Source organism: Dermacentor albipictus, chromosome 3 (assembly GCF_038994185.2).
Source record: "Dermacentor albipictus isolate Rhodes 1998 colony chromosome 3, USDA_Dalb.pri_finalv2, whole genome shotgun sequence".
Classification (NCBI taxonomy): Eukaryota; Metazoa; Arthropoda; class Arachnida; order Ixodida; family Ixodidae; genus Dermacentor; species Dermacentor albipictus.
Genome location: NC_091823.1, coordinates 12,172,872 through 12,194,274, shown reverse-complemented (window position 1 = coordinate 12,194,274; position 21,403 = coordinate 12,172,872). Strand labels below are relative to the sequence as shown.

Genomic DNA, 21,403 nt, shown 5'->3' with positions numbered 1-21,403 from the left:
AAAGGGAGTTATTTACTATTAGCACGGTAACATCTACTAAGTAGGCATATTTTCCCCATTTTTGTGCACCTACATATTAAAAGCTCGATGGTACCCTTTGCTAAAGTAACCTGCACTAAATAAACATGGACCATCCTTTAACTTAGTGGTCACCGTAACATCTCTGAATCTTGATGTAGTGTAACATTTTGTATAGGCATACGGTCTTGCACGTCTCCGCCTACATGAGCCGTCCTCTTACAGAAAATGCGGCTTCAATGGCGACTCACCGAGCAACGCGACGGCGACTACTGCCACGGCTCGTAAGGCGTCGGCCATGTCCTCCTGCAAAAAAAAGAGCAGAGCAAGTGAGCGGTGCGAATGTTTTCAGCGCTCGGAGGGAAGGGGGGGGGGAGCAGCCGGGAGACGCTTTCGTGGAGAAACACGGCGCGAGCAGGCGTGTTCGTCGGGTTGTCGCTCGCCGGCATACACGACAGCGCCGATGATGTCGCGGCTCGGTTGCAAACGCGCGCTGAGCTCCTACCAGACACCTCAGGTAGACCCCCAATCAGTGAAACCATGCCCGCTATGCGAGGCAAATTTGAATGACGCATAGGGTCCCTGTGCTGCCAGGTGTTGCTGCTGTTCCGTTCTTTTCGCAGCAAAATACCACACTTCTCAACCCCAATTCCGTGCAGCCTTCTGAGCGCCAAGACTTCGCTCTTGCAGCTTGAATTTTCTTTTTGCCCGAAGAAAAGCATTCGAATTGCAATTAGAAGTACTTGCTAATTTGAGACAGGCAAATCGTCTTTTTAAAAACCTTAACAGATACCTTAAGCGTAATACAAAATTATTTTCTAAATGTACAAGAACATGGCAGAAAAGATGACACAGCTACTCCCGATTTAATAACTGCAGGTCAGGTCATGACGGACGACATAAAAGAGCCCACACATTGAACACTTATCTTCAGTTGGAGTTTAATAAGTGGACTGGACACTTCCAGGTTTTATCTCCTAAGAAACTCAGTGATGAGATAGCTGATATCGAGGTCGACTATACTGACTTGGACCATTTGCGTGTGTTCTAGACAACTACAATGCTACAGGGCCAGACGGGATGCAATATCCCGTCGTCCCGATATCATAAGTACCTCGCTATTATGGACCAATACTTGGGCTCTGTAGACTAATTGTCTCTTGAAACTGTGTTCATTCGAAAAGAGTGGGAGACAGCGAAATTCGTCCCGGTGCATAAGTATGGTAGTAACAAACTAGTACAGCATTACTGTCCTATATTCTTATCCTCAATCTGTTGCAAATTATGAGAGCTCGTCATTTACAACGCGTTGTTTAAATATATTGAATACATTAAATTGTTCACTAACTCCCAACACTGATTTCGGTGGGGTCGCTCACACATTACGCAGCTTGGAGAATTTCAACATTTCAACAATTTGAACATCAAATCTGTTTGACCATAACAATTTTGTTGCTGCTCTGTTTCTCAATTTCTTTAAAGCATTTGACACGGTACCATAAAATCTATTATGCATCAAACTCGCTTCCTCAAACATAAAGGAAAAAGTACAAACTTGAGTTCTGTATTATTTAAGCAGTCGTGAACAGTGTGTCGTTTTAAATGCAGAAAAGTCATCGTATGCAAATGTGACTTCGGGCGTACTCCACAGAAGCGTAATAGGTCCGCTCTTATTTTTGGTCTACTTAAACGACATCACTGTAAAAATTTTCGCAGATGGCTGTCCTCTATAGATATATGAAAGATAGTTCAATAGCATATGTTGAATTACTTCAGAATGATATAAATGCAGTAGCACATTGGTGTGATAAGTGGTATATGTGTTTAAATATCTCGAATTATAATCGTCAGTGTAATAAAAAAAATGTTTCTAAATTTCGCTGTACATGCAGCACGAACAGTGTAACTGTCATAAATGTACCGGAATGTAAGTACGTGAGAAATTATTTGACAGAATCTTTGAATTGGAACAAGCACATCGAATAAATGGTGTCAAAGGCTGGCTAAATGTTCGCAGAGCATTTAAGTTTGTATAAACGATGGTGAAAGAGACGATTTACACTCTACATGTACGTTCAACACTTGACTATGCAAGCATTATCTGGGACCAGGATCGGAAGTATCAAGAAGATAATGTATAAAATGTTCAAAACCAGGCATCCTGACTGATGAACAATAATTAGGATCTCTTTGCCAGCATCTCAGAAATAATGGCCACGCTACGATGTGAAACGCCACAAATTAGAAGACGGAAACTTGGGTTAAAATTTTTGACTGCATACATCACAATAAAGCTAGGATTAACAAAAGGGAGTGACATATATTTCGATGCGTTGTCAGCACATTAAGAAAGTTTTCCCGCCCCCCTCCCTTCACCTAAAAGAATTAAAATATAATAAAGAAGGAACATGAGAGCACACACCCTAGAATGACTTAATGTTGACTAATTAGTTAGGATGCGCGGCGCGGAGCGATCATTCACTCCGGCAGTCTTCGTCCCTTTGTCGACACTGATGTATCACTCCGAGCATGCGTCGTAAATCACTTGCATTGGCCAAACGGCAAGTGTAGCATCCCACAAACTTGGAATGATTCACGGTTAATGACGTGTGTTAATGCGCTGCTCACCAATAGGGACGTGTTTATTCTCCTGTAAGTACCTCATAGACAAGGTGCAGGACAGGATATGTTGAAGTTGCGGCGGTACTGCCAGTGCATGCGGTACAGACAAAACTATATAAAAAAAGCTTTGACAAACTCTACTGGTGTGAATTTTCTCGGCAGGCAAGATTAATAGAGGCGGTCAAGTTTACAAAAGTTGCAATAGAACGAGAATCTTTGTGAATTCGGCTCTGCTTTATTTTTTTTCTCACCTCGCATTTTCTCTTCAACATCGCAGTACCGTAATTGCCCAAAGAACTAAAGGAAATATAAGGGTTCAGTCTCGCCTTCTTTGCGGACAATATGGGCCAAAGCACCCTCTACAGGCCAACAACAAAACGCACTACAGGAGGCAGCAAATCGCATCAAACGTTACTTGAACGAATGCGGGCTACAGTGCGCCTCTGAGAAATTGGAACTACTGGTGCTCAAGGCGAGAACTTGAGGCAGACCATAAACCTACGAACAACCCGACCCAAGCCGAACACTGAACGGAATCGAAATACCACTAGTGGAGTCGCTGCGAAACTTCGGCCTTGTCACGCACAAGGACGGGTGGGGAACCGCGACACTCCCCAAACTTCAAACATCGCTGACCCAACTGACGCGCCTCATTAGACGCGGTCTCAAAGAACGAGACACGCGGCGTATCGTACATGCGCACATCACAAGCCTGATCGCGTATGGCACTCCCTACCTTGCCCTAGGGCTGTGGAAATTGAAAAACAATACATCATGATTACGAAAGCTACCAAGAGTGCATTGGAAATTGCAGAAAGATGCATTTACGGCGGCATTATTCAAACTCGACCTGCAAAAACACGTGGGAGGAACTGTCAGAAACGCACAACACAAGCCAGGTTAAATGATTCAAATTGACTGCCACTGACAGAGCCATGCTATTTCAGCTTGGTTACGATGTGCAGGCCACTGCGAGATCGGAAAACAAATCGAGACTTCCCACGCACAAACGAGGCTCAATATCAGTGGATCAGTACCACGCAATACGCACCCAAACTTTCACAAGGAAAGAAGACGTGTAGGAGCACGAGCACAGTACAAGAATTATCAGCAGACCCTAAGACAAGATACACGGATGCGGAAAATTATCCAACGACACCGGCTTTCGCAATACGGGCCATTAACACCCACGGCGAAAAAAAGGCCTCTGCCGCAGTACTCAGACGAGATACGGACATGGCCGAAGAGGTGGAGACAGCACTGGCTTTTTCCACCTGCACCGAACATACCGTAATATTGAGCGACTCGCGATTCGCGTGTCGTAATTTCCAAAAAGGCAGGATATCCATGAAAGCCCTGCAAATCCTGCAAGCATCGAAACTTCGTCTGGATTCCTGGCCGCGAGTCACTGGCGGGAAACGAAGCGGCACACGCCGCAGCTTGGTGGCCCCTACTGTATTAACATGCATCTTGTCTCTGTGCATGTTGGAGGGCACAGTTAGCCCATGCCGAAAACCGCCATAAGAGGTTTCACCGGCGCCGGCCCAGTCAGATAATTAGTGGACTTGAAACGCAGGGACAGAAGGAAAAACACGGGAGGAGTACTTGACCTCGTCCTCCTGTCACTGTCTTGTCCTCGTGCTGTAAATCCTGTATTTACACTCTATTAAACTTGCCCACTCCCAAGCGGAGCCATATGCAGGTCATCGCTATAAAACTGACTGCTTTTGACAGCGCTGCGACCGCGACCACGTACTGTGCTTTGTCAGGCCTCAACTATTTCACTGTCGTACACATTTTGTCAGTACAATACAGCCTTCGCGGAACGTGAGTGGAGCTGACCCTAAGCATATATAGGCATAGCGGGTTCTTAAAATGCGTTACTGGTGGTCGTTGCTTCGAAGACTAAAGGTAATCGTTGTTCTCACGAGCGCTGCTACAGCAGCTGCGCTGGACGACTCCATGAGTTACGGAGTCACAGTAGACTATATCTGGGAAAGTCTATATCATAATAATTCAGACGAGACAGAGATTCACAGGTGCACGGAAGCTTGAAGTCATAAATAATGGCCGCGCAAGGGATGTCCGTGTAGACAACATTTCGACAACAGGACAAGGGTTCAAGTCCCCACGTCCAATCGCTCGCTTCACCGACATTGCCCATTCGACCACTGTTTATGCATTATAACAAGTACTCCAGAAACTTGTTTTTGACATAGAAACTACAATAGTAGCATGCGGGGAAGACAGCTGCGCAGTCGCTGAAGCCCCAAGCTGCCGCATCACTGGTTGAATGTTCCTGTGCCGTCACTGCTTTCTACCACTCATCAACGTAGTTCTGTGACTCGTTACGGAGTCAATTGATGGTCAGTGCAGAAGATACCGACGGAAACTTTACGGAGACTTGCGTGTATATGAACTCCGACGAAAAGCGCGCATATAAGATACATATAAAAAGCTTCGCTGTAATACGTATCAATTGACTACAAACACTCCTCAAGCATGCATCGAGCTCCGTCATTCGCATGCCGCTTTCTCGCCACGTAGGCGGGCCAACACTCTACAGCGTTCATCCGTAGCACTCACACTACCCTACCACACCCTCGCTGCCCAGTGCTGGCTCGTGGGGCCAGCTCGGTCTGATGTGGAGAGCTCGCCGGCTGGCCGTGGCTCATGGGGTCCAGCTCCCCTCACGCGCAGACACCCTGTATGTAGGTCTCTGTGACGTATACGCAATAACTGCTTTATTTTTCTCTTCTAGACGAAGCAGACTATACGACCTCGTGCGGAGAAAGGCGCGCACTCTGAACATTGCACCGCCCCCTGTGCGTTGTTCTCGACCGATCACATCATGCGATCTCCTGCACGGAGAAACATATGCTCGCATCGTTGATCGGCCAGTGGCTCCTTGCGGACTCCGCATTGCTGCACGGTATTACAGCTGCTGAACGTTTAGTCCACCGCTGCCACCGCCGCCGCTGCTGCTTGAACGCGCTCGTTTGCTCACTCACCCTCTCACTCACTCGCGGTTGTGTGGACACCCGTACACGCTGTCGCGACAGGTCTACGACGACATCTCCCTCCCCTCCCGCCTCTCTTCTTTTTAGCCTGCTTTGTGTGCGCGTGCCTCAAAGCAAATCTGCTCCCCTTTCCTTTCATCTCCCTTCCACGGTCTCATTCTTTTATTTTTGTACTTTAGTCTTTATTTTTTGTTGCTCGCGCAGAACGGCGCCGCCCGTCTGTCCTTTTGTTGTCAAGCTTAAGCTTCACTCATCTCTCTCCCTCACTCTCTATCTCTCCTCCTTCCTTTTTCTTTTGTAGGCGCTTGCCGGCGAATGCAATTCGCCTTGCGTGCTTCTGCGTAAAGCATGTGGCGTCTGTTGGCAATGCAATTAAACAACCTTAGTTTGCTCGTCGCGGCCCTGAATCTCAGGAGCGCTCCTTGTATTTCTGTTGTTTTTTTTCTTCGCTGATTCATTTCTTTTTCATTTTATTACTTATTTCTCCTTCACCGTTTCGGCCCGATTTGTCAAAACGTGTCTCCGTGCGTTAGAACGCGGTCACAGCGGCTGAGCAGAAAAAGCGAAATTCAATGAGTGCGATTTTCCTCCGCTTTGCCAGCCGCTTATCGGAGAGTGATATCCCCTCGTCCCCCTTTCTTTTCTTTTTCATTTTTAAGCACGCTTTATAAGCAAGTGCTGCGCGGATCGCTTCGGCAAAGTTTTGAGTTCGCTAATTTTTTATTAAAAGAAAGAAAGCTCACGTTGTGTTTAGACGAGGAAGGCAGTATCAGGACCACTGGTTGCACTAACTTAGCACCTTTAAAACTGTTTCATTTGCAGGAAAAGGATGAAACGACGGCATTCACGCAGGTCCTTTCCTGGGCCAAACATTGGCCTCACACTCGTCCGTTGAAGTTCCGTGCAATTCTTTTTCTCGTTAGAAAGAGAACACAAAATTGTGTGAATGCATTTATATCTTCTACAAATAAACAAATAAACCTCGGAGCGCTCAGCTATTGGCGTAATAAAAAAAAGTATCTGTTAAATTGGTAGATGCTCTTCCTTACAAATGACATCACAGCTAATGGCTTGAGATGTATTGGCGTTGTCGGGAGAAATTTTAGTGGTCCCAGTCTGGCTGCCTTTTCCTATAGATTCGCCGTAAATTGTGATGCGAACAGCTGCTGCTTGTGAGATGTCTTCATGTGCTTAAAATTCTCTCCTAGCAGCACAACATCTCTACCATACACGTTCAGATTCAAATGTGAAATGTAAGTGCATCGCACGCCAATAGCTGACACACTATATAAAAGGGCAAAAATTGGCTCAAACTTTTTCACGAAATGCAATTATTACAATTTTTTTTTTGCGTGTCACTTCTTAGGCATGCATTACTTTTCGTCGTGCTGCTCAAATGTACTTGTTTGTTTAGCATTGGGTAAAAATGAACGCAGTGAAGGTGAAAGCTGTGAACCAAGCGCTCTTGACAGTTTAAACTATTGTCGTTGGAACATGAAGGCTATGTATGGATATGTTTCAATAGAAGAAAGAAAAAAAGAATAGATGCCAGGCTGCATGGTTCGTTTGCAAGTTCAGCCTCCGAGTTCACATCGGAATAATTTGAAAATTTTAGCATACATATAGTTTCATGCCGCTCTTTTAGCGGAAGTAGTTTAATGTTCTAACGTAATTACTAAAATCTAGGGCCCGCATTCACAAGAATGCTCTATACGCTAGAACCTTTCGTAAAAGCAGGTGGGAATCGCGGTATCTGACACATTATTGACGAAGGCGGCAAGCCAATGACGAACAGCTCTTAGGAGTGAATAGTTTTGTGAATTCGGCCCATCATTTCGTATTCACAAAGCTTTTCGTTCGTAAGTGCTGTTTTTTTCGTAAGTTGTGTTTGTAAGGTGCTCCTGCGAACGAAAAGCTTGATGAATTTGGAGTTGGTGCTAAAGCAGGCTGGCCAGCATTCCTATGATACTAAAATAACTTCAATGTGCCAAATTAGGAAAGTTTGTAGAGAGCCATCGAGATTAGCTGCACCACGTGGGACAATGAGAGAAAGAAACATGTGACACGTGCTTTGCCTTCTTCTTCTTACAGACCTTGTTCAAGATCGTACTGCTAATTGCACGACTTTCAAACAACCTGAACAAGTCTTAAAAACATGTGGCGTGTAGAAGGGTAAAAAGTAAGCTTAATTGGTACATCTTGAAAAGCTTGAACAAACGCTATGGTGCTCTATGTGTTGTGTTTTCCTGGTTCATGCTTTTAATTGTCGCTGTGATCGCGACGCACAAAGACCAGATTACGTTCTTTCGAGTGCTTTGGATTTTCTATAAAACCTGCAACGAAACCGTGCTCGCTTTGCGCAAATGTATTCCGTACACAGCAGAGTCAGGACATGTTACCAGGAAGTGAAAACTATAACTATAATAGGAAAGCTGTAATGACTGAAAACTATAATGAAGGAAAACTACAATGACTATAACATGCTCTTGAGCTGATGACGAAGTCAGTGAAGAGCGTTTGCCACATGGATCGGAGTCAGACGATTAATTCACTGTCAAAGTTATCAATGTATTAAAATGAGGTCTTTAGTCGACTCCACAAAGTGTTCCGCCAAAAAGAAAGAGTTAACGAAGTTGTTTATATGCTTGAGCTATGTCAAAAAAGAACGCTGCATTTGACAATGAATTGCTCAGGTTCCATACCTTCTTGTTCCTTGTTCGTACCTCACCTCGGCTCACAAGTTCGCCCGCTACGCGATTGCTGCCATAACCGGGTATCTCGCTCAAGCGCCGTCACGTGCCGTGTTCCTATATTTTTTTCGTCGGCGCAGAGCAGTGGCGTTGAATGGAAACTCACATATCTAACGGGGCCACGTCGGGGCTTTCTCAAGAATTACAATCGCCTGCCTAGGAAATTAATATGAATGATTTGCCCGCTACCTCTTTTCTCCACATTCGAACAATTGTAGCTGTGGTGGCAAAGAAGATAAAAAGACAAAAAAAAAAGAGAAGAAGTCTACGATCCGGAGCAGGGCTACCAGGCGCGCTTCTAATCCTCGCCCCTCTCGGTGCGCGTGTGTCGGCGCGCGTGCCTCGCTCGGTCTCCGCGGGCGCCCCTCCGCACGGCCGCACACAACTCACCTGCTCACCCGCGGCTGCGTCCCGATTTTGGCAGGCTCCTCGACGCAGCGCGCTGATTGTGCGAGACTTCACGCCGCCTGACGATGCCGCTGCTGCGCGGAGGCCGGGCGGCCGTTTTTATGGCTATTCGTGACGAGACTCGTAAACGACGCGGGGAACTCGCTTCTCGCGACAGCTGGGGTCCGCCGCACAGGGTTTTGGACCCGGAGGGCTCTCGCTCAGCAAGGAGGTGGGCATGCTAATGCCTCTCCTTCGCCGTTAATACCGTGCAGCGATGCGGGAACTATCGAGGCGTTGGCTGACGAGAGGTCGCACTCGCCAACCTATTCGCTCGTGTGACGTTATATTATTAACGGTGAGTGACCAGGCTGCGCGATTTCGCCGATGACGGTAGCAAGCGACGCGACTGTCGATTTGACCTGCCAATCACCAGTGCTTTGCGCGTGAAAAGAGGCTCCGCGAATTTGGCTCAGGATTGACTGAGGGCAGATTCGGCTTCCACAAACTCCCTGCACGATTTTAGGTACACGGAGCATAGGTGCAGCGGAAAAGGGAGGGATGAGAGGGGAGCGGGGTGGGCGGGGGGTGCAGTGCGTGCACACTTAAGAGAGTAAGGAGTTTAGGAAAGGGACGGAGTTACTTGCGAGAACGATTAGGTAGCCGCCCCCCCCCCAAAAAAAAAAAACAAACGAAGAAGGGGAAAAGGGGGAAAGAGGGATAAAGAAGAGTGATGCTCGCGGAGACAGCGGGAGGAGTCCAGCGGTGGCCATTTAAAGAAGGGCTGCGTTAGCGAGCCTGATGCTGCTGAGAGAGGCGCTAGCTTGACGACCTCGCGGCTTCTAATGAGTCTTGCCGGAACACGATTCGCCCGTAACCGCGCCGACGCCGCACTCTTTGAAGCAGCGGCGGCGCTTCCAGGCTACGCCATCCGTGAGTGGATGTTTGTCCATTCTTTCCGCTCACAGTGGGGCGCTGGCCTTTCGTCGTGGGGCTGGAGTCAGGGCCGGATTTACGGCCAGTGATGAGGCGGGATTGCCTTTTCCGGACCACGCGCCGGCGGAGCGCGCACAAAGGCGTCTTGTCGATGGCTACGCGGAGCCCCTTCGCTCCAACTCCGTACCGCAGCATGCTTGACTGAACAGAAAGTGGCGGAGAAGTGGGTTTGCGAGTAATTTACCGCTTGGGAAACACGCTCGCGGTTGCCGAACGGGGTGCGTGAGCTGTACGTCCTTTCAAAATTCTTTTCATTTCGGGCTAGCTATATACGCCGCTTGCGTGTCGCTGCTCTGGGACCACTTCCGGCAAGCCGCGTTGTGCGTATACGTTGGGTAGCAAGCGAGGAAACGAATCCGCCACTCCTGGATTGGTAGAAATCAAACGGTACCGTGGAGTAGGTGTGCAGGGCATGCACGTGGGCGCGAACGAATGTGCTCGTTCGCTGGCACGCGCAATGGTACACGCACGCAGGCAAGCACGCAATCAAAACCAATAAATGCATTTCTAACTGTACTTTCCTATTTTCCTATTTTCCTGTCGTCTCTAAAAGATCTAATCAAAGCAGAACAAAAGACCTAAGGGATAAAAAACTGCACGCAAACATTGACATTTACTTATTGGGTCTTGTTACTTGCCAGAGCGCCTACCAAGCTTTTCACCACGACATCATTGTTACCGTCCAACAGAAGGTACTCTTTTACTCCAAGCTACTTACTTGTTTCGAGCAATGAGAACCTGTTCTGTTGAAGGGGAAGGGCTGTCAGCTTTGTTGGGTAGGTCAGTTATATTAGGATCCAGGGGAAGAAACAACGAAAAAGAAAAGAACTGCAGAAACCATAGACGACGACTGTCGTCTATGGTTTCTGCAACGAATAGCCGAACTGTTCTAGAAGGATATAGTTGATTCCTTGAAGGAATGATGCGCGCGAAGGCGAATATGTAGCTCTATATATAGTGTTTGCTGTTTCAGTGCATGATTCGGTAAAAAACAGCTAGAGCCGTTAACCAGCATATATATATATATATATATATATATATATATATATATATATATATATATATATATATATATATATATATATATATATATATATATATATATGCCAATTCGTCACACGTGTGTTCTCTCCAGCGGCCCGAGCGCCGGCGTGGAAGGCCACTGCTGTCTTCTTCTCCCGCCACCATCATAGGGGGAGAGGGTGGTGGAAGAAGAGGAGGAGTGTTCCTACCGAGCGCTCCATCACGGCATTTAAACCTTCAGACGCCTCAAAGCACTTGCGAGACAGAACATGCGCCTCAAGAACCTTAAGTATACACTGTAAAATAATCTCCGCCCTTAAAATGAAAATATGGTGTAAATTGATATATAACTCACACCCTTACACACAAAAATATGGTAAGGGTGTGGGTTACACACAATTTACACCCTTATTCACTTTTAAGGGTTGTGACTTGCTTTATTTTGCGTTCGGCGACGAACGCGCCCCGCTGCTCTGTGACCCGAAAGGCACGCGCCCTTTGCGTCAGCGCGTTCGGTAAAAGTCTGACCGCCACCGACCACTTCGAGGCTTTGAGATGCATATATAGCGTTGGCAGAAAGAGGAGAGTGATGGTTACATTGATATTGTTTCTCTGTAATCGAACAACTGATGAAACGAGAAAACCAAAAAAACAAAATTGTTCCGTTACCTAGGTTCTAGCAATTTATTCCGATGATAATTTAAAGATTGGTAATTAGTGCGTCGCAGGTCTCTCCGCAAACGGTAGTGCTCCATATTGAAAGGATGATAACATAGGGTGATATGAAAAAGAAGTTCCGGCAACAAAGCACATTCCGCAAACGTGCTCAAATGTTTAATATAAAGAAATGCATAATATTCTGCAGTTTATGCAATAAGAAAAGTATGTCGGTCAATTTAATGAATAGCAGAAAAATAAATGAAAACACTGTTACACACAAGGACACGCTTAGTATTAGTACACAGGTACATTACATACATTTTACATTGTGCATATAGTATACATATGCAGGGTGTTCAAATTAAGCTTTATGGTTTTCTTAAAATTAGGCACTAGGAAGCACGCGAAGACCAGCTGTGCAAATAAGTTATCTGGCCAGAGAGACAAAAAGTGAAACGATAATTATCGCTGTCAGCAGCCCAATAAGTTAAAATTGAATAAGAAACTTTATGCTGAGTGCAGTAAGTGGGTATGTTCGTACTGAAAAGTTATAGAAGCAGTCGTGTTTCTACAGTGTCAGTTGGAAGAATCCTTCTAGCGTGTCTCTGCTCCAAGATATCCGACATCAAATTCTGATTGTCGTTCGCATGATTACGCACGCAAGAGAGTGAGGATCGGCGCAAAGCTCTTCCCTGATGTGACGCGGCTGTTGCGTGCGGCGTTTAGTCTGACAACGGGCCGGAGGCATTGGCAAAGATAGCTGTCTCCCTTCCTCTCTCGGCTGGGGTAATAAAATATCGAAGAACACGGAACCACTGTCGTAGCACATGACGGCCCAGCCTGTATAACAAATGCGGCAGCTGCCATGCCGAGATAATGGCGCTAGTTGAGAAGCCGGAGGTAGTGAACGTGCGTAATGGTGACTACACGCGTGGGCATGGTCCATGCCTGGGCTAAGCAAGTAAAGTGACTGCTAATTGCTAAGTATTGTAAGTTTTTTGAAATCAAGAGCGACAACTGCACGTCACACCGTACTGTCATATCTTGATTTCGCCAGGCGAGAGGGAAAGGGGAGCAGTTATCATCTTTGCCTATGCTCCCGCCTTGTTGTCAGACTATATGCCGAACGAGACAGCCGCGTCGCATCAGGGAGGAGCTTTGCGCCGATCCTCCCAATCCTGCGCGCGTAATCATGTGAACGACAATTGAAATTTGTACTCGGATATCTCGGAGCACAAACACGCTATATATATATATCAAAACGTTTATTTAAAAAAAATAGTGCCGAAAGCGAGTGGGTGGAGCCCCTAGTCCAGGGCCCCACTGGCTGGAGCGGTCCGCCGTGCCTGGTCGAGGAGCGCTAGTTGCATCTCCCGATCCTGGCTGGCGAGCCAAGTCTCCCACTGCTCCCTTCCGGAAAGTTTGCCGGCGATTTTTGGTGTACTAATTTTGGGTGGCCTGTTCTGGCAATCCCATGTAATGTGGGCGAGAGTTGGCCGGCCTCCGCACCAAGGACAGTGAACGCTGTACAGCGTTGGGTGAATGACATGTTTCAAATAAAGGTTTGGAAATGTGTGCGTCTGTATTCGGCGCCCGTCATAACAGTCCAGCCTGGATAAGTCAGGGTGTGGTGGACCGTACTTTCTTCGCTCGCGCCGTTGGTGCTCAAGGATGTCTCGTGGTAAGAAGGGGTTTTCATCAGAGTGGTCGGCCGCTCGGTTGACAAAAGCACGAGCTGCGCCGTCCACTCTCTCATTGACCTCGAGTCCTGTGTGACCTGGGAACAAGATGATCATGTGTTTCTGCGTTAGGTTGGATCGTAATAGGTGAGTGGTGCTGTGGGGTAGCTTCCCGGTGAGGGAGAGTCTACATGCGACTTGAGATTCTGTGAGAGTTATCGACGATTGTCCCAGAGCGTCCTTAGTCTTAATAGCTAGCGCGATTGCTGAAGCTTCTGCGGTATTCGCAGATGCAACTCTAGCCATTCCGCAAGTCACAAGTCCTTGTTCCGCGGCCGCTCCTACTACTGCGAGGGCGTACTTGTAAGCACCACATCGAGCGACATCTGTGTAGACTGTATCCGGGTTCCCACCGAACTGCTGCATTAACTTTCGAGATTGAGCACTTCTACGACCCCGGTGGTATTTCGGACTCAATATAAGAATTCTTCCAACTTATCCTGTGTACAAACACGACTGCCTCTAACTTTTCAATACAAACATACCCACTTACTGCAGTCAACAAAAAAGGTTATTATTCAATTTTAATTGATTGGGCTACTGACAGCTTACCATCTCATTTAGGTGCCCCCCTGGCCACATAAGTTATTTTCGCAGGTGGTCTTCGCGTGCCTCTCAGTGCCTAATTTCAAGAAAACCATAAAGAATTTTGAACACCCTTTATACATAAATGTAGAGACGTCACTAAACAAGATTAAGGCCTTTAGATAGATCTCAGTAATAACGTGTTATATTATGGGCCAAGCAACTTTTCTACAGTAAAGGATGATCCTTAGGGCAATTCGTATTGACCTCAAAGCTTTGCTGCTCTAACTTAGGATAGCTTATGATGGTCTTCTGTCATTATTGTTGCCGTACACGCAAGAAGGCGTAGCTGAACGACGTATACGTTGTGAAAAACTGCCTGTACACGCTACTTCCCACCGTGGTGCTTATTCTTACGCAAAAAGTGCTCGTAAGGTTTAGATGCTAGCCAATCGTGGTGTTGGACATATCATTAGCGAAGACGCGGCCGGCCAATTAGAGATAGCACTTACGAACGAAAAGCTTTGGGAATGTTACGAAAGAAACCCGTTGTGAGTTCGTCCCCTGATAGTTGCAGCACGTGCAACGGTAGGCGCAACGGCTTAAATATAAAAATGTTAAACATTTGTTGAAAGTTAACAAGCGGCACCACTTGTCAGCGGAACCGACTTCGGACCACCAGGGAACGATTCCTCATGCTCACCAGCGTCGTGGATGGAAATGTACTTTTCCTACTATCACTCACAGTTTCAGAGCAACAATATAACTCGCAAGTACCTTGCTACAGAGCCCAGACAAAGCTAGAAAGTGTGGCATGAACATTGTTAATTAGTCCTGTACATGTTGGCTGACTCTTGTGCCCCGGAAATTAATGCATATGTATAAGGCGGGGTTTCACCGTGCCGTTTGGTGTTCATCGCATAATGTTCAACAACGTAACTGAGGCTGATTTCTTTGTACCTTGGACAGGTCTTTAATCCCTCTATTGTGGAAAAAAGCAAAAACAAAAGATTGGACAGTTACTAGCGCTGTTATGGACTATCTGTAAAGCAGCGGACTGTACTCGAAACTGCTATTCTGCGTGGTTATTGTATATAAGCATCCCTTCTTCCTGTTTTCATCATATTTCGTCATTCTTTTTCGTCCCCTGTTCTCTTACACTGCTGTGCAAAGCAGCAGGCCAATGCAACTTAGGCAGACCCTCTCCTCCACTCCCATATCCCACCTCCCTGTCTCTATCCAAAACTCTGGGTGGCTGAGTGTAGCCGCCACACTTTGAGGCCAAGAATATTTGGCAGCGTGCATAATATTCTCTCTGAAGCAGGAATAGAGAGAAGAGCCTAATGGGATGGTGGGGTGGGCAGTACCTGCTAATAAACTTCTGAGCAACAATAAAGATTCATCTCTACCTATATGTCTTTCCTACAATATAATAGAATGAAAAGAAAAAACGGAAACATTTGTTAGTATGCAACTTGCTAGTACGCAGGCCTATGTAAGTAGAACTGGGGAATACGAAAAAGGAGCAATACAAAATCGTGGCAAGGACTTCTACTTCACGGGCGTAATTCCACAATGACTGCAGGACCCCCAGAATAACGTTGCGCCTTGTGGTGGTGCTGCAATCCAGCACTCATACGATGACACATTAGCATGGTCGAGGGCTCGACTAGTCACTGGACCGGAAAAGTCCCACATCAGGTGCTTTGTTGCAGGGCAGGCGCCCGTGTAACACGTCTGGCATTTGCCCGTATGTAACCTGAATCCTGTTGCGTACTATATACGGCGACTTGAAAGTATACCCGCACATCTGGGCGATGTGTCTTCTGTACGAATCAGTACTTGCGTTCCACGTGGCAGTCTTTTGCTCAGTGGATGGGGGTTGGCTGAACAGTTACAGGATCGTTTAGCTGAACTGAACTTAACAATGCAGTGTTCTTCAGCTTTATTCCTTAGGAAGATTGCGCATCTCCTCCGGGTCCGCTAGCGAGCGTGCGGGTGTGGAAGTGTTCCCGTGCTGTGAGTGGAGGTTCAGCAACACACTCGCACAGAGTTAATATATGGGCTGCTTTTAAGAAGGCTATGTTACCCCATAGGCTCCCTAAAGGGATCCTATAGGGTAACTCTACATTCCCAAAAGCGTGAGCGGCACATACCGATGCCGCCCGCGTTCCTGGGCGCTCAGTGCGCCGATGGATGGATGGATGGATGGATGTTCTGAGCGTCCCCTTTGGAACGGAGCGGTGGGTTGCGCCACCAAGCTTTTGCTATTATACTGCCTAATGTCCTACCTAGGTCAAAAAAATAAAGAAGAAGAGAACACCATGAACTCCCACAATAAAATTTTCTGATCCCCTATTGCGAACTGTGCTTTTGTACGTCTCCGTTTTTTGTCGTTTCCCTACTTTTTTTCCCCCAATGCTCCAATCGCCTCTTACTAATCGCTCTTGTGGACATGCTTACTTTTCCACTGCTCTCACTGAACCCAAGGGCTTCAAGAAGGCCAGTTGTGCCTAAATCGACCGCTGGGTAGACGTCTTCACATTCTAATAACACAAGCTCCATAGCTTCCCTAGCTTTACCGCAGCAAGCACATGCTTCTTCTTCTTACTTATATCTCGCTTTATAAGTGCGTGTTCTAAGGCATCCCGATCTCCCTTCGAAAAGTAATGAGCTTCCCTTTGAGTTATCATCAATTGTTTTTTTTTCCTGATTTTGTTCTTTCCTCTTAAGTAGTTACTCATGGCAGGTTTCTTTTCCATTGCCGCCGCCAATGAGATTATTTCAGCCTCTCTGACTTTCAGCTTGATGTTCTTTGTTGCTGTGTTGCCCACCGTACAGGCCGCATACTTGCTTGTAAGCGTCCAACTTCTTTTACTCCACTGTGAATCAATGTTTTTTCTGTACAGATACCTCAACACTCTCCCAGCCCATTTACTTTCTTCCGTATTCCTCAGTCGTTCTTCATACTCAATTTTGCTGCGAGCTTCCCTCACTTCAAAACTAGTCCAGCCCATATCATCCTGCACAACTTCATTTGTAGCCTTCTCGTGAGCGCCAAATGCGAGGCGACCCACTCACCTTTGGCTCCCATCGAGTCCTGATTGTGGCCCTGATTTAAACGCACCTACACGCTCACTCTACTTTGCAAGTGGTGTTCGCTGCTGTAATATCTTTTCTGTAGTTGAGGAGTCTGACCCAACTTGCCAAGCGCTTCAGGTGAGTCCGTGTTCACGGTTGCTTGTGTGTTGGGCATCGCTGAACCTTGCATAACTTGCTGTGTGATATGCAGGGTGTTTCACGTAACTGCAAACAAGTATTTAAAAAAAAATGGCTGTGGCTTAGGTAAGGTTAAGCCCAGGATGCGAAGCATACTAGCCTTTATTTTAGTTATTGAACCACTGTTTAGCCTGGTGAACTGCTGTTGCTTGGCTATATTTGGTTCGGCTAGACGAAGAAACAACTCATGCATTACTGATTAGCCTTCAAGAGTGGAACGCGACAGCGTTCCCGTCGACCCGCCAAGGGGTGTAAGACAATGGGCTACAGGGCAGCGACTACGCGCCCTGCATTGGACGCGGTGAGCGTCGAGCAAAGCAGCGTTCGGCGCGGCAACGAAATGTGCGCCTGAGCAAGAGACGCACGCCTTAGAAACAGCTCGTTTCTAAGGCAACACCGCATTCACTAGAGGCGCTTTTGTACCGCTTTGAAGCATCGTACTCGTGGCTCAGTGGTAGCGTCTCCGTCCCACACTCCGGAGACCCTGCCACTTTTCCTCTGTCGTGACGTCACGGTGTCACGTGGTTTCAAGGCGACACCGCCGCGCCTGAGGAGCTGGGTTGAGCTCTCGTAATATGCTTCGCATAAAAAAAGATTAGTTAGTAGCAGGTGAATAAAACCAACTGCATATATGATTTGCCATCATATGGCGCTCCATAGAGTATATTTTACATTTCGATTATGTAGTTAATTAACTTAAGATTAATTATACAAAATCTTTAATATTCACTTCAGAGGCAAGGGCGTTTCTTTGCGCTGTAGAGAGGATTCAGAAACGACCGATTAAATTTTTTGTGGCAACGTACGTGCTGCGGGGTGATTTTTTCAATGTTTAATGAAAGCTTACGAAATATGAAATAAAACCACGTGACTGCACTCATGCTCTGTCGTATTGCAGTGCTCTCAACCACACTTCGTACGAAAGAACTGCGCACGCGGATCGTGACGAAGCAAGCGGCCGTGGCTCTAGGCATCGGCTTCACAGTGCTCAGGGTCTTTGGCAGTGGCCCCCGGACAGGAAGCGCCGTTCGCCCCTGATAAACGATAGGCTCAACGCAAGGTTGAGAAGGAAGGAAGGAAGGAAGAAGGAAGGAAGGAAGGAAGGAAGGAAGGAAGGAAAAAGTTTATTGCTCCATATACAGCTTTGAGCGGCTAACAGTGGTCTTCACGTTTTACTGATGTCTCCATCGTCTTGAGTGGTCGGTTGAGAGCTCTGCAATACGATAGTGCAAGAGCGCAGTCACGTGGTTTTATTTCATATTTCGCGGGCTTTCTTTAAATGCTGAAAGAAATCACTAAGCACCATGCACGTTGCCCCGAAAAATTGAATTGGCCATTTCGGAACCCCCTATACAACGCCACGAAAAGCACTTGGCCCTAAAGTGAATATTAAAAAAAGATGCATATTTTTTCTTAGTTAATTAACTAATTAGGCGGAATATAAAAAAAATACTGTAAGGAGCCCCACATGGAGGTAAACCATATGCCATTGGTTTCATTCAGCAGCGGCTAACCACTTCATTAAAATCCTTGGTTCATGCTACGTGAAACGCCCTGTGCGTACAGGCTACCAAAAAAGTTTACGGACCACGAGATCTAAAAAAATTCTAAATATACGAGTAGTGTTCAAAAGCAGCCAGTAAAACCGGGCATCCGAATGTTCTTCGCACGTACCACTAAAGGCTGGAAATGGGAACACCAGGCTGCGGTTCGAGGCTGAGGAGATATTCAGCTTTTTTTCAGATCTCTTGGTCCGTAAACTTTTTTGGTCGACTGTACATTCCGTAGTCATGTTCATTGAGCACAAATCGAGATCATGTGCCAGAGGGATGCGCTGGTCCTCGTACTGAAGTACCCGGCCAGCAGTTGCATTCTGAGTTGGTAGATGACACCGACCACGTGGTGGGTGGCGGGATCGCAGACATCGTCGGTGAAGACTGCATTGAGAGTGCTATTGTACATACACTGACGCAAACGGCCTTTGACAGACGCGTGGTCGTCTTTATTTGTTTTTCGCCTGTTATATATTTGTTTGCAAATATTTTTTCGTCTTCTTAGGGTTGAAATTTCTATGGCATATTCGGGAACTCATGAGACATCATGATTGTGATGTTTATGATGTCTATGATGTCTGGCGCCTGTTTGCTGGGGTGTACTTCACTGCTTTTCCTCTTTTTAGGACTAAGACTTCTCAAAATTTTGCTACGCTGAAATTGCCGAATGTTTAGTTTCTGAATGTTTGCTTTTTAGCTTTTCCTTTTCCTTTTTTTGGTGCACTTTCCATTACGTCCAGTGTGCCCAGTCTCTCCCGTGGGTGTGGGCTACGTTTTGAGGCAACCACAAGAACAACATATGCTTTTGACTCCATTCGTCCTTTGTTGTGCGCATTCTACATTACATCCAGGGTGTCCAATACCCCTCGTTGATATGAGCTTTGGTTTTGTTTTGTTTGGTTGCCTGTAGATATAGCACAACCCATTACGGGGGATGGGCCATGAATCGGGCGTCAGTGGGTCGAAAAAGAATAAATACCTAAATAGGATTTTTTTTGCTGAAAATGACATATTAAATGAATTCTAATCGTTAATAATTTTCATGCTATAGTTTATTAAAATTAGAAGTTAATATTTTTGGTTTCTTGTTGTGGAAAATAAAACAGTAAAATTAGCATGGAAGTCTCCTTGTTTCCATTACAAAATTGTATATGACATCCCATACGTTCCTATTACAGCGTCCTAGTGCCGTCGCCCCCAGAGACAATGATAGGTAGCGTAATGGCTAATCCAAGTTGCCAGAAGGGACCTTCTAGAAGTCATTTTCTATGCACGTTGAACCTACGACACTCTATAAAGAAATGATCCATAGTTTCGGGTTTATTGAAGTAGAAACATTTAGGAGAAGGTGCCAAACCAGACCTATGGGAATAGAAATTGCCCTATATATGGTGTCCGGGCCTCTGTCTAGCTGCAGACCACAGCTTTTAGCCCTGTCGACCACAAAACTTGTTTTGGAAAATAAAGAATTTGAAGCCTTGGTATTCGGCAACGCATACGCGTAAATGACACTTCAAATTTTCTTGTCACACCATCCGCTGTGCCAAGGAAATCTAAGGTGCTGAAAATCGGCGTTATCTAATACACATGATTTGGCATGTTCTTGAATGGAAAATTTTTTAAAATCTTGCATAAGTGACGTATGCCGAAGGTTTTAGGATCCTCAGTACCAGGCCTTTAAGAGATGTCACTGCTAGTGCGTCTCCTGACTCGTTTAAAGTGGGTCCCACGTGCCCTGGCACCCATAGAGTTTCTCCCTATAACACCTAGAGGGTATTCTGGCGCCACCGTCTATGGGAGTTTCTTAAGGGGGCACCATGCCGTCATGGGAATGACGGTATATGTGTCTGCGAGGCTCGTGTTGGCTGGTGTTGTAAGAGGCTTCGTCTCGAACATGGATATGGCTACGCAAATAACGCGTTCTCAAAGTAAAATCTTCATAAAATGTTTCTATTCACGCGTATTACATCTTTACTCACCCACGATGCATGACCAAGCGAAGAAAAGCAAGAACAGACGACCAACTGTTTCAAAGCGAGCGCGAACCTTGTCGTCTGTCCTACAACTTTAGCGGCCCGCTGTTACTTTTTACGTAACATGTAGTCGTACACACCATAAGAAGTTCTCATAGGTAAACAAAACATGTTTTCGCGTGATAATAAAGCTAAAACAGCTTTTCATGTGCAGTTCTAGTAGGAAATGAATCATTGTGACAGACGGAATGGTACTTGCCAAGCGCATCTTCAAGGTGTCCTGTCTCTACGAGAACGATGCCAATCCGAAGTCACAATATACCGGCATTCCCATGCATACCACAGCGCAGCAGCGCCAGATTTCCCTCTAGGCAATGTAGTGAGAAACTCTATGCTGGCACCCATACCAGACAGATGAGGCGTAAATGTTGGGGAATTAATAAATGAAATTCTCGGAGAATGATACTTGAATTGGGCACAGAAAAAGAGGAGCAAACAGACAATGAGTCGGTTAAGATTACGGCTGAAGAAATAGATGTGGGAAGTTTCCGTAGAGCTAGGATGATTAACAATAACTCTGCTTGAAATATTGGCGTAAGGTCGGGTAGTCGAAGCCATGTCGAAGCCAACAACAAGAGCATACACGTCTTTTTTTGGTGGTCCCTGTTTCTTTCTTCAATGACGGCTTCCATTTAGGAACGCGGGAAATCGTCGGAGCTCTCTTCTCGTGCGTCGAGGAACGCACCTTACTAAACGCATGGATTCACGGCGTACAACCTTTTGTGACAAATTATTTTCTGTGATTGTTTCTTCTCGTCAACGCTCATGCGCCAGTCATGTTCCGGAGATGGAAGAAGA

General features: G+C 46.3%; 1 protein-coding gene across 6 annotated transcripts in view; it reads right to left on the bottom strand.

The window, feature by feature from the left end:
- LOC139057232 (wnt inhibitory factor 1-like) overlaps positions 1 to 8,982 on the bottom strand; it is a 39,671-nt gene extending 30,689 nt beyond the window's left edge. For 3 of the 6 annotated variants that reach the window (XM_070535090.1, XM_070535091.1, XM_070535092.1), the window contains exons 1-2: positions 8,801 to 8,961; positions 270 to 324 (exon numbers count right to left, since the gene is read on the bottom strand). In XM_070535090.1, the coding sequence (XP_070391191.1) occupies positions 270 to 318 (49 nt within the window). In that variant the 5' untranslated portion in view covers positions 319 to 324; positions 8,801 to 8,961. Of the gene's footprint in view, positions 1 to 269; positions 325 to 8,800 lie in introns of all 6 variants that reach the window. The other 3 variants (XM_070535094.1, XM_070535095.1, XM_070535093.1) reach the window with 3 other exon arrangements.
- Between the last annotated feature and the right edge of the window lie 12,421 nt (positions 8,983 to 21,403).